The sequence below is a fragment of the Desmodus rotundus genome, chromosome 7 (assembly GCF_022682495.2).
Source record: "Desmodus rotundus isolate HL8 chromosome 7, HLdesRot8A.1, whole genome shotgun sequence".
Taxonomy (NCBI): Eukaryota; Metazoa; Chordata; class Mammalia; order Chiroptera; family Phyllostomidae; genus Desmodus; species Desmodus rotundus.
This window is the reverse complement of record NC_071393.1, coordinates 83,260,832-83,273,499: the sequence shown is the minus strand read 5'-3', so window position 1 is coordinate 83,273,499 and position 12,668 is coordinate 83,260,832. Positions and strand designations below refer to the sequence as shown.

Genomic DNA, 12,668 nt, shown 5'->3' with positions numbered 1-12,668 from the left:
TATCCTTTTATTAACCTCATCTCCTTCTTATGTAGTTTTTAGCATAAAAGTCTTACACCTAATTTTTTAAAGCAATTTTAAATGGTACTGTATTTTCAATTTTTGTGTGCATGTGTTCATTGCCAGAATGTAGAAATACAATTGACTTTTGTATGTTTATGTTCTATTCTGCAACTTTGCTGAACTCACGTATTAGTTGTAGTTTTTTCTTGTGGATTTCTTGGGATTTTCTACATAGACAAGTATATGTAAATAGGAACAGTTTTATTTCTTCCTTTCCAATCTTTATGCCTTTTATTTCTATTTCTTGATCTATTGCGCTACTAGAATTTGCAGCACGGGGTTGAATAAAGGTGTTGAGATTGGATGTCTTCGTCTCGTCCCCGATTTTAGAGGGAGAGCATGCAGTCTGTCACCATCAATATAAATTTAGCTGTAGGTTTTTGTAGAGGCTCTTTTTCAAGTTGAGGAAGTTCAGTTCTTTTTCTTTTCTTTCTGATTAAACATTGAATTTCCTTAAATGCTTTTTCTGTATCACTTGGTATGATTTGTAATTTTTTTTCTTTAGTTTTGGTTCACATGGTGAATACATTAATTAATTTTCAAATACTGAACTGGCCTTGCATTTCTGACACAAACACTACTTGGTCATGGTGTCTGATTCTTTCTACATATTGCTAGGTTCTATTTGCCAATGTTTGTTGTGTCTGTGTTCATGAAGGATATTGGTCTTTAGTTGTCTTTTTTTTTTTTGTACAGTATTCTTGTCTGGTTTTGGGATCACGTTAATACTACTTCACAAAATGAATTGAGAAGTGCTCCCTCTTCTATTTTCTGGAAGAAATTATATGTAATAGGCATTAATTCTTTAAATGTTTAGTGGAATTCCCCAGTGAAACTGTCTGGCTTAGAGATTTCCTTTTTTGGGAGTTTTAAGATTATGATTCAGTTTCTTCAATTGGGCTTTCCAAATGACCTATTTCACAAGCATGAGTTGTGGCAGTTTGTATTTTTGAGTAATTGGTCCCTTTTATCTAAGTTACCAAATTTATGCAGATAGAATTTTCATAGTATGCCCTTATTAACATTTTGGTGTTTGCAGGGTCTGTAGTGATACCCACTATTTCATTCCTTTGTGTGTGTGTGTGTGTGTGTGTAAATTTAAGTTTTTATTTTTCTGGCACAAATGCCCTGGAGTTCAGTTGCTGGGTTGAATGGTAAGTCTAGGCTAGTTTTCTTAAGAAAACTGCCAAACTGTCTCCCAGAGAGGCTATGCCATTTCTCTGTGTCCTTGCTAGCATTTGGTGTTATCACTATTTTTTTTTCTTTTTTAATTTTTTATTGTTATTCAATTACAGTTGTGTGCCTTTTCTCCCCATCCCCCCACCTTACCCCAGCTGAATCCCCCTCCCTCCCCCACTTCCACCCTCCCTCTTGATTTGGTCCATGTGTTCTTTATAGTAGTTCCTGTAATCCCCTCTCCTCACTGTCCCCTCCCCACTCCCCCCTGCCCATTCCTAATACCAGTAATTAGTGTCTTCTGTCTTTTTTCTCTTTTCATTCTTGCTAGGTTTGTTAATTTTATCAATATTGTCAAGGAGCTTTTTGTTTTAATTTTCATTAATTTCTACCCTTTTCTTTATTTTTTCCTTCCTTCTGCTTGCCTTTTTTTTTTGTTCTCTTTTTTCCTAGGTTTCATGAGATAAGAACTTAGATTATTTATTTGAAACTTCTTATTTTCTAATTATGCATTTAGTGCTGTAAATTTCTCTTTCCATGCTGCTTTGGCATTACAACTAGCGTTTTCATTTTCATTCAACTCACTGTATCCTTGGTGTTTCTGAACTTGAAGCTGTGACACTCTAGTCTCTGTCTCCACATGGCTGCCTCCTCTCTCAATGTCTGTGTGTGTCCTCTCCTCCTCTTCATCTTAGAAGGACACCATTCCGTGGATTGAGCATCCACCCTAATCCAGTATGACTTTACTTTAAAACTGGTTGTATCTGTAAACACCCTATTTCTAAATACGGTTACATTCTGAGATTCTTGGTGGATGTGAATTTTTGGGGGACACTATTCAACCTACGATACTAACCAGATTCTCTTTTCTCATCAGTTATATTTGTAGTTGCATTTAATCAGGAACCTCCAAAGTCTCTTGAGCCTCCAGACTCTCAGGGGTCATTTTGACTTTCAGAGCCTCATACTGTAAGGAATTCTGAGATTTTTGGCTTTCTAAAATGTAGACTGCAGAGCCATGCCCTTACTGTTGATCTTAAATTCTTTTTTTTAAACCTTCACCTGAGGATATGTTCAGTGATTTTAGAACGGGGAAGGGAGAGAAGCCTCTGAGAGAACATCGCTTGGGTACCTCCCCTCGACCTGGGATGGAGCTTTTGGTGTACGAGACAATGCTCAGGGCTGTTTATCTTAGATTCTTAAGAGAATGTGATTACTTTCTGTCCAGTTCCCATTTTCTCTGCTCATCTTTTTTGTTTTCTTGTAAGTCGGAGCAGCAGCCCTTATTGTTCCTTCCTCTACTGATTGTGAGTTGAAATACAGCAAGAAGTTGTCACATGCTGTTTTCTTCCTCAAATGAGATTTTTAGCAGATGCTGAGAAGAGGCTAGCTTTTTAAAAAATTCAATGAGAAACATTGGAAAAGATGTGAATCTTATTTTGTAGATTGAGAGGTGGATTGGGGAGGCACTGAACAGTTTTGGACAGAGAAGAGGCTAGCTGGGACTCTGTTGACTTCATCCCTGTGTCATTCAGGGCTTAGGTGGGGAACAGATGACACTCTCCTAAAGGCTTAACTGCGGAATTTAGTGAAAGGACCCCTTACAGAGGTGAGCACATGGTAACCCACAAGCAATAGTAAAGCTCTCAGAGTTGAGCAACAGGATGTTGCTGTTATCACCCTGCGGTAGGCAGAGTAATGGGCCCCTTCCCCCAAGGTGTCCACGTGCTTATCCCCAGAACCTGTGAATGTGTTACCTTACACAGCAAAAGAGACTTTGCAGATGCGAATGAATTATGGACCTTGAAGTGTGGAGATTATCCTGGATTACCCGTGTGGACCTGGTCCCATCACATGAGTCCTTGAAAGCAGGGAACCTTTCCCAGCTGAGGTCTGAGAGAGATGTGACAAAAGAAGAATGGTTAGAACAATGATGCTGTTGGCTTTGAAGATGTAGAAAGGCGCCGTGAGCCAAGGAATGTGGCCAGCCTCCAGAAGCGGGAAGAGACCAGGAAACAGACTCTCCCCTGGAGCCTCCAGAAAGGAGTGCAGCCCTGCTGGCTCCTCGGTTTGCGGCAGTAAGACCCATGTCAGACTTCTGGGTTGCACAGCTGTAAGATAATGCGTTTGTGTTGTTTTAAGCCACTAAGTTTGTGCTGATATTTTGCAGTAGCAATAGAAAAATAATCTCTCTGTGCCTGAAGGGACAGGACAGAAGTAACAGTGCACCAGGCAGAGCCAGGGGAGAGCTAGAGCTGTGGAAAAGGAGCTTCTTGTTGGGAGAGACTGTCTTCATGGAACGTAGCCACTGCCAGAATGGTGGGGAGCAAGGGGGAAAATGCCCCAACCTCTGCCTTCTGTCCAGTCTCTGGTCTCTGCTTCGATGGACTGAATTCAACCTGAAGCCGAAGAAGGTCTGGGAGCCAGGTGATACAGTCCAGGAGTCAGCCTTTTGGAGCACAGAAGATGACAAATGAGGGTGGAGAATGGATCAAGGCTTAGATGCAAATGAAGAACAGCCAGCAAAGTCCACAATTTTTGTGCCTTAGCCTCTCTTTATTTTCCTTAGATGAGGAAACTCTTACTTCCAAGACAGAGGAAACAGATTCCCATTCAATATTGTATTGTTGTGTAATGATGCCAATTCAGTCATAATAAATAATACTTGGGACCTACATTGTAGTTGTCATACCATCAGTATTTGTCACAGCAGGGAAATTGGTGAAAAAAGAAACAGTTAACAGAAAGCATTCCTAACGCCTGTGTCTGTAGAATGTAGTCACAAAGCTAACTTTCAGTAATGATGGCTTTCTTTTCCCACCACCAAATTCTATGTTCCCTTACACTTTTTTTTAGCCCCTTGGGTGTTTTGTTGTTTTTTCCTTTTTAAACCTGGGGGAGTGGCCTAGACATTCCCAGGGGGATCCAGATCTTTGAGGTCCTGTCTTTTCTGAGTTGCTTCTGTTTCCCATCAGTTTTTAAAATAGGTTACAGGAATACCAAGAATTTCTTGAGTTTCAGACACAGTCTGTCTTGTCCTCATTTTGTAGTAGTGAACCAGGATCAATCACCCTGACCAGCCACTCTTCTTTGCATGTTGGTTGAATAGCTTGAGCGCGGAATAGTCAGGGGCCAGTCTCAGCTTGCAGTATAATGGACCTCTGACCGTGCTCCCTGATAGAAATACTTGGTTTTTTTAGAGCCCAAGATTGTGGGGACAGGAATAAGAAATTCTGTAGGTGGGCTATTAGGGGTTACTTCTACCTCCGTCCTTTGGTCTGCAGACCTAACTGTGGAGGAAATGGCATCTTCTTGATGATTGGTTTAAGACATGTACATGTAGCATGGAGGACAGCACCCCAACACAGAGGGTATTATTCCCCGGCTGGTTCTGTAATTTCAGTAGGTATCCTGTTCTGTTAGGCCAGCTGCTTCCAGGTGAGAAGCCGCTTGATTGAGCCCAAGCAAGTTTGGTAGGGTTAGACCTAATGCTGTACTTTTTCCACATGGGCTAGAAATACGGTGAGTGAGGTGTTCACCTCGGGTGAAAACTTACGGGAGTGCCAAAAAAAGCAATCAAGATGAATACTCTTTTAATGCAACCTTTTAGACAATCAAAATTAAAGTGGAAATTCCATGATGAATGAAATGCCAACATTTTAAATAAAGACAGAATCCAACAGTGTCATGACGAACCAGGTCAGATCCTGAGGCAAAAGGAAGAATGTTTACCCTGTAATCATGTTTTATATTTTTTTAATGGTTAATTTTTTCCCAGAACATTAAAGTAGTTGAGAAGTATTGCAAGTTGAAAGTAAGTATATTAAAACTGACATTATTTTAAGTTTAAATATTTATACCAAAAACAGAATTCATTATAATTTTTACTTTTCTGGTATTATTGAAAGCAAACTCTTCAGGAATTTTATCAAAATGTCTGTCTTGGAGCTTTAAGGTTGCCAGTTGAAGAAGACATGTTAAAAGGTCTATGTAAACACTATTGATTTTTCTAACTGCTTAGTTAATTTAAAAAGACTATAACAAGTTGAAGTATTTCTTTGACTATTTGAATTGTTACTGTTAATCAGCTAATTTAAAGGGACCTTTAATGTGTGAGGTGCTGTATCATATTGACAGTAGATTCATAAACTATTGATTATTAACATTTTGTGTTTTTTATTTACAGAAACTCATTGGAGAAGTATTTAATATTGTGAGCCAACAGTCTACTGCTCGACCTGGCTGCATTATTGAACTTGATGCAATAACCAACCAAGTAAAAACATGCTTGTGAATTGGTGATACTAGCATACTTTATCCCATTGTGTTATATTTCATTCTCAAAATAATCTGTTTGGCACTAAATAGAGCAGCCAACTTCTCTTAATTCTCGTAGTGAAAAATCTAGTGATTTAGGAATTGTTCTTCAGTTGAATTGTATCTATGGTCATGTTTTCTTGTTTAAAGATTATCTGTTTCAGTTAGGGAAGCCATGAAGGAAATTACAGTATTGCTGCATAGATGGCTTGGTTTGTGGTTTCTCCTGTATTATTACTCATTTCAGCTCAGTACAGGGTGACTTCATCTTTAGGGTGTTAGTGCTGTTAGGCTGAATATTAGATATTTCTGTGAGGTCCATTAAAATGCAGATGAAAATAAGGTCAAAATATACGTTTACTTTCTAACCACTGGTCTTTGTATAGCCAGTGTTCTTCCCCAGCTGCCACTGAGGAAGGGAGAACCCTTCTCCCTGCAGGTAGTTTGTAAATTCATTCTAGCTCTCAGGATATTTGTTTCTTTAGGATCATGTTTATGAATTAAGAGATAGAACTAATATAATCATCCTGAGTATTAAAAAAGATTACTTTGGTGAGGAAGTTACCCATATTTTCAAGCAAGGGGATGAAGAAAGAGCCAGTCATATTTGGAAACAACTGTAGCGTTATGTCATTGTTTTACCATGGTGCCTTGCATGTTTTGAGGGGAATATATAATAATTTTCACTAATGTAGAGAAATTACCCCTTCAGTTCTTGGCAACAGATCTGTGGATGCTAGACTCAAGTTACTAATGCCTTCTAGGAAATCCTTAACTTTTCTGTCCCTTAGTACAATGCCTTTCTTACACATTCAACACGTGAGTCCTTTTTCTACTCCATGGGGATACAGTAGGAGAGTGGATTGGCTTCATTTCCACAGATGTCTTAATTTTTAATGGAGGGGGTATTAAATTCATCCCCCACTTTAGCCCATTCTTTACTCTTTACCATAGGGTATTAATATACCGTATTAAATATTGTGAATTGATGACAGTCATTAGCATTCTGCTTTTCACTTCATATTTGCTCACACTTTTTCCCCCCTAGTACTGGCTATCTTTAATACACGGGCCGGTAAACTGGAAGCACTGATAAATGACTTAAGCCTTTTATAAATGATCAATTTTAAAAGTCATTCTAGGTTTGTGCCCAATGTACTATACCATATGATTTCTATATCTATGAAGACAGCACCCTTTTCCTTTTATTTCCTATTTTTTCCACTTATTCTTTTTATCTCAGTGAGGGACCTTTTACACTGCGATGTGAAAATATATATATTTTTTCATATTTCTACCTTGAGATCTGTGGGGTGGCCATCTAATTGTCTTGGCACACTTCCATAATAGGCTTTTCATTTGGATTTAGCCTTTCCTTGATTTTCTGTTCATTTTTTGTGATTTGTGATAAGTCACCATTTGTGATTGTCTATTCTTCTCTGGTCTAAAAACATGGTCATACAGCATAGCAGCTGACAGTGATGCTTCTCCACCTTTCTAGAAAGCGTAGTTACATGTGAGTACATTTCTCCAGAGATGTGCCATCCTCACTGGCTGTTTTAGGATTCCTTATAATTCTCACCAGACAGATTTATTGGGAGTATGTATTGTACTTTGAGAACCTTTCTGGTTTTTGTTTGTTTTGAAGGAATTATGAAAACCAAAGGAATCCTGTACTAATGTGCCTTACATGGTTAGCTTTGCCTTTTCTAGCCAGGTGTGAGACCCAATACTTTTGAACTCAGACTAGTATTGTTCACTTAACTGTGTTTTGTTTTTGTTTTTTGATTTTTTTTTTTTTTGAGAAACAAATCTGTTGGTTTGTTTTTATTAGAATTCCTCTGCTATTGGTTTTAGCATCTTTAAAGTATTTTCTCTGCCCAGGTAATTCTAATGTTTTTTTTTTTTTTCTTTTTCTGTTGCTTTGTTTCCCTCTTCAATTAGTCAGTAGATCAAGAGTAGAAATTGTTAGAGAGATTTATTTCTTCTACATTGGTGTTCTTGGGGTGGAGGTATGTGGGAGATAAGGAATTTCTAAAATTAAAAACTTCATTTCTTTCATATTTGTAGTGTGGTTCAAATACACAATTGCTTCATGTGTTTCAAGAAGACTTCATTATAGGATATAGACCACATAAGGAAGATTTGGAGAAAAAGGAAACAGAAGTATTTTTTCAGCCATCACAAGGTACTTTTAAAAAATAGTCTTGAGTTTACTTACCTTAATCTTTAAAAAAAAGGCCTCCAGAAAGTTTTTCGAGTGTAGATCTTTATATCACAAGTCATCACTCTCGTAATTTTTTAGCAAATGTACAAGTTCTGTCAGAATTGCTTGTTTGTAGATTTGGAGGGCGTGTGGCTAAAATTACATTTTGAAAGACGGTTTCATTGGCAACATAGGCTTCTGTTAAGAAATGTTATTTATGGTACTACTCAGCTGTAAAAAAAAGGAAATCCTACCCTTTGTGACAGCATGGATAAGCCAGTCAGAGAAAAGACAAACCTCATATGAATTCACTCATATGTGGAATCCAATGTACAAAATAAATCTAACAAACAAAATAGAAACAGACTCATAGATACAGAGAACAGACTGACAGCTGTCAGAGGGGAGAGAGGTTGTGGGCACAACTAGATGTTCGAGGCTCATCTTGTAGATATTCTTTATAAGAATGGAGTCATTGGGTCCTGACTGGTGTAGCTCAGTGGACTGAGCGCAGGCCAGTGGACCAAAGGGTTGCAGGTTTGGTTCCCAGTCAGAGCACATGCTTGGTTTGTGGGCCAGGTCCCCAGTAGGGGGTGCGTGAGAGGCAACCACACGTTGTTTCTTTCCCTCTCTTTCTCCTTCCCTTCCCCTCTCTCTAAAAATAAATAAATAAAATCTTAAAAAAAAAAAAAAAGAATGGAGTCATTGCTCCAAACTGTTTCTTTCAGTGGGGAATGAGATTTGGAGACCACAGTCTGGGCCCAAGCACTGCTCTTTGCCACTGAGTAGTCATTATGGGTTTTCACTGTTAAAGAAACTTTTGTTGTCCTGTGTAGATATCATTTTCACTTATGAAGAGTACAATTTACATACATAACAGGGAAAGTTATGTCCCTAAATAATGTCTTTTCATTAAAAAAAATTTCTAAGAAGTCTTTTCTGTTCCACTATCACTTCCCCTCCCCCATGAATTTTTTAAAAAAATGTTTTCATAGAGGAAAATAAATGTTTATTTCATTTTTCCTTTTAATTGCTAATTTTTCAAATAAGAAGTTAATGTCCAGATACTCAAAGGGGCGTCCAACGAGACTGGTTTGACTCTTGTACTATCCCTCCCTCTCGCTCCTTGTGTGTCTGTCTCTTTCCTGTCTTTCTCTTCGTTCCGTCCTTCTTTTTCTTCTTGTTCTTCTTTTCCTTTTTTTCTTGTGTGCCCTCTCCTTCTCATTTGGTATTTTTATGAATTAAAAAAATGTATATATCAGTGTTTTTTAATAGATTGTATTCATTTTTATTCTCTGATGCTCATATTGCCCCATCTTTGACCAGTAGGTGTCCCTTCATGCTGGCTTTTGTATACTTTTGATGGAGCCCCATTAGTCTTTGATAGCTACCTAACTTTTGGCACAAAAATTATATAAAACTGCTTCCAAATGTCTATTCCTCCCTTTCCCTCCCAACTTTTATACATATTAAGAGATGTTTTTAAAAAGTGTCTTTTCTTTTAACCCTACAGGAACATTTACTTAAAATATTCTTTTCTTTTGAATAATAGGCTATCGCCCACCACCATTTTCAGAAAAGTTTTTTCTAGTAGTCATTGAAAAGGACAGCAGTAATTACTCTATTCTCCATATGTGGCACCTGCATCTTAAATCTGTACAGCCATGTTTAGGTAAGTAATTTTTATGTATTGATGATGTGAAATTTTATGTTACTGAATATGCTTTAGGTTACTTAATTCTTTAAAATGAGCTGTAAGTTGGGGAATCGAAGTATGTATATGCCAGACTTTTAATTACAATGTCATAAATCATTAATGAAACAGATTAATCTAAAAAACACTATGGATACATTAGACATAAAAAAACACAAAAGCTTGATTTACTTATTTTTTCTGTCAGTACTTAACGTTTGTTAGGAATGTTCTAGATATTGTGTCTCTGTAAGTCAGTTTTGCTATAGAATTAATATCAACCTTTCTGTTGATTAATACATAATGCCTTCAGATACAATGTACATTAGCTTTTGTATCACTAGGAGAAGCAGATTTGCTATTTAGAAAATATGGTTGAACATCTGAATTGAAGCTCATAAGTAGAACTGTTTTGGTAGCACATTGGGAACTGCAACATCGATAAAAGACTTCAGCCATGCTTTTGCTATACACACATATATTAATCCCTTAACAAAGTAGAAAATCTATTGGATGAAGCAAAGGAATTGATCACAGATATTACTTTCTGAGAGATAATTCTGAAAATGACAAACTGCATAGACAACTGTATCAAACTGAATTTCTTTTAAACTACTTAACTCAAAATATTTGAGTTACTAAAATACTTGATTTTCTTATAATTATATAATTTAACTGATTTTTTACACATTAAACATTATATGAACTAATCATATATATATTTTTTCTCTTTGTAATCCAAATTATTACAAAATTGTGTAAGTAGCAGTTTTAACTGGGCCATAAACTGGCATTAGCAAAACCAAATGATTTGATAGAACCTTTTTACCTATGGCTAGTGGAGCCTAATCTTCTTGAGGCAGCAGGAATCCAAAAGTTATTTCCAAGCCTTTGGAGTTAATTCTTGGCATTACATGTTGTTTCACAGAAATGCAAGGGTAGAGGGATCTAAAACCAGTTCGTCAGGAAGAGAATCCTTAACTCAGCAGAGTGCATAGTGTTTTCTAGACTTGAGCGCAGAGCTGAGAATGGTTCTGAAAAGATGAATAGAGGTAATAGCAGATCCTTGTGGTAGGACTGGAGTCATGTGATCCCTCTGTCCCCGCTGCTGATGAGCAAAGTGTCCCACTGCTGTTTTCCTAAGGCCAGGCTAGTGTAGAGTTGCTTGCTCACCCTGTTTGCGACAATAGTATATGATCACAAACAATAAGGTTGCAGTAGAGTCAAACAAATAATACGCTCTTTCCAACGATGACAGAAGCACCTATCTTTTTGTTCTAACATTCACGGCAGATTTAACCTAGTATATTGCCATTCACAACTAATACTTGAGTTTATCAGTGTGTTTATAATCCTGGCAGAGTTTCAAATCGTAGGTTTAAATTTAGATGGGGAAGGAACATGTTGAGCAACTTCTAGGTGTGCCAGGCATTGAGATAAGGTGCATTATATATGTGACATAGATACTGTCCATACTTTACTAATGGAACAATATTAGGTAATTTGACTAAGTCCTGCCTCTAGCTTGTCACAAAACCAAGTTTCAAAATCAGGTCTCTGGCTCTAAAGCCTTTGCTTTTTTCCTGCTCTTATTTTCTTTTTTAGCATGACATATATCTTAGAAAATTGCCTGTTTTACAGGGAGAGAAATGTAGTTCAACCTTTATTTCTGATGAATAAAGCCAGAGATGGTGAAGTGCGTTGCCTAAGGAAACACATCTAGTTAGTGATGGAGCCAGGAGTAGTACTTCTGTCTTCTGACTGCCTATTCAAGTTTGCAGTCTCATTCCATTTTACAAAAAAGGTTTTCACATTTCTTCTTGAGTGGTCTGCCATTATAAAATAGAGTGATGTGTTTAACTTCCACCAACAGCAAAAGGGGATTGATTATTGTCTCTTTGGCATTCTGGTACTTCTTTAGATGTACAAAGCAATAACACCTCATCCTTGCCCTTGGTGAATTCATAGTCTAAGGTGGAGAGATAGGCACACAAATCAATAAATAGAATGCATAATATTCCTCAGATGTAGCAGAAGCATAGGTAAGTGAATCTGCTTAGAGATGTACATTTCACTTTCGTGTGAAAAGTTGAAACTCTTTGGAAGACGATCAAAGTCAGTGTTCCTTACAAAGCCAGTAGACTAATACTATCTTGAATTTGATTAGAACTTTCATTTTTTGTATTTGTTCTTGAAATCATTATTTTGTATTAGCACTTAATAGTCAAGAGGCTGGTATTTTAGTATCTTCTTTGCCACAGCTGATTATATGATGTAAAATCATTAAGCTTTCCAAGTTTAAATTTCTTTATCCATTAAGTGAGATAGTACCTTGTTATTCTCAAAGTTTGACTCATGACTTATCTGTTTTAGCAATACCTGGGCTGCTCATTAATGTAGATTTCTAGGATCTACCCCAAAATAACTGAATCAGTGTCTCTGTGGTTAGGCCCAGGAACCTCTGTGTTAGTAAGTTCCTCAAGCTTTTTATATGTTTTAAAGGTTGAGAACATTTGACTGCATAAATTAAGGGTTTTTTTCTAGTTTTTTAAAAATTGTATTGTATTGATTACGCTATTACAGTTGTCCTGATTTTTTCCCTCTTTGCTCCCCTCTACCCAGCACCCCCATTCCCTCAGGCAGTTGTCCCACCATTATTTATGCCCATGGGTCATGCATATAAAGTTCTTTTTTAAAAAAATATATTTATTAATTATGCTATTACAGTTGTCCCATTTCCCGTCCCCCTCACTGCACTCCATCCTACCCACCCCCTCCCTCCCACATTCCCCCGCTATAGTTCATGTCCATGGGTCATACTTATAAGTTCTTTGGCTTCTACATTTCCTACACTATTCTTACCCTCCCCCTGTCTATTTTCCACCTATCATCTATGCTACTTATTCTCTGTACCTTTCCCCCCCTCTCCCCCTCCCACTCCCCTATTGACAACCGTCCATGTGATCTCCATCTCTATGGTTCTGTTCCTGTTCTAGTTGTTTCCCTAGTTTGCTCTTGTTTTTGTTTTAGGTGTGGTCATTAATAACTGTGAGTTTGCTGTCATTTTTACTGTTCCTATTTTTGATCTTCTTTTTCTTAGGTAAGTCCCTTTAACATTTCATATAGTAAGGGCTTGGTGATGATGAACTCCTTTAATTTGACCTTATCTGAGAAGCACTTTATCTGCCCTTCCATTTTAAATGATAGTTTTGC

The 12,668-nt window shown here is 37.4% G+C and overlaps 1 protein-coding gene across 5 annotated transcripts in view; it reads left to right on the top strand.

Moving 5' to 3' along the window:
* The window catches only part of DMXL2 (Dmx like 2), a 134,730-nt gene that overhangs the window by 67,334 nt on the left and 54,728 nt on the right, over positions 1-12,668 (top strand). For all 5 annotated transcript variants that reach the window (XM_045201428.2, XM_024567807.3, XM_045201427.2 and 2 more), the window contains 3 exons: positions 5,426-5,515; positions 7,627-7,744; positions 9,315-9,434. In XM_045201428.2, the coding sequence (XP_045057363.2) occupies positions 5,426-5,515; positions 7,627-7,744; positions 9,315-9,434 (328 nt within the window). The remainder of the gene's footprint in view (positions 1-5,425; positions 5,516-7,626; positions 7,745-9,314; positions 9,435-12,668) is intronic.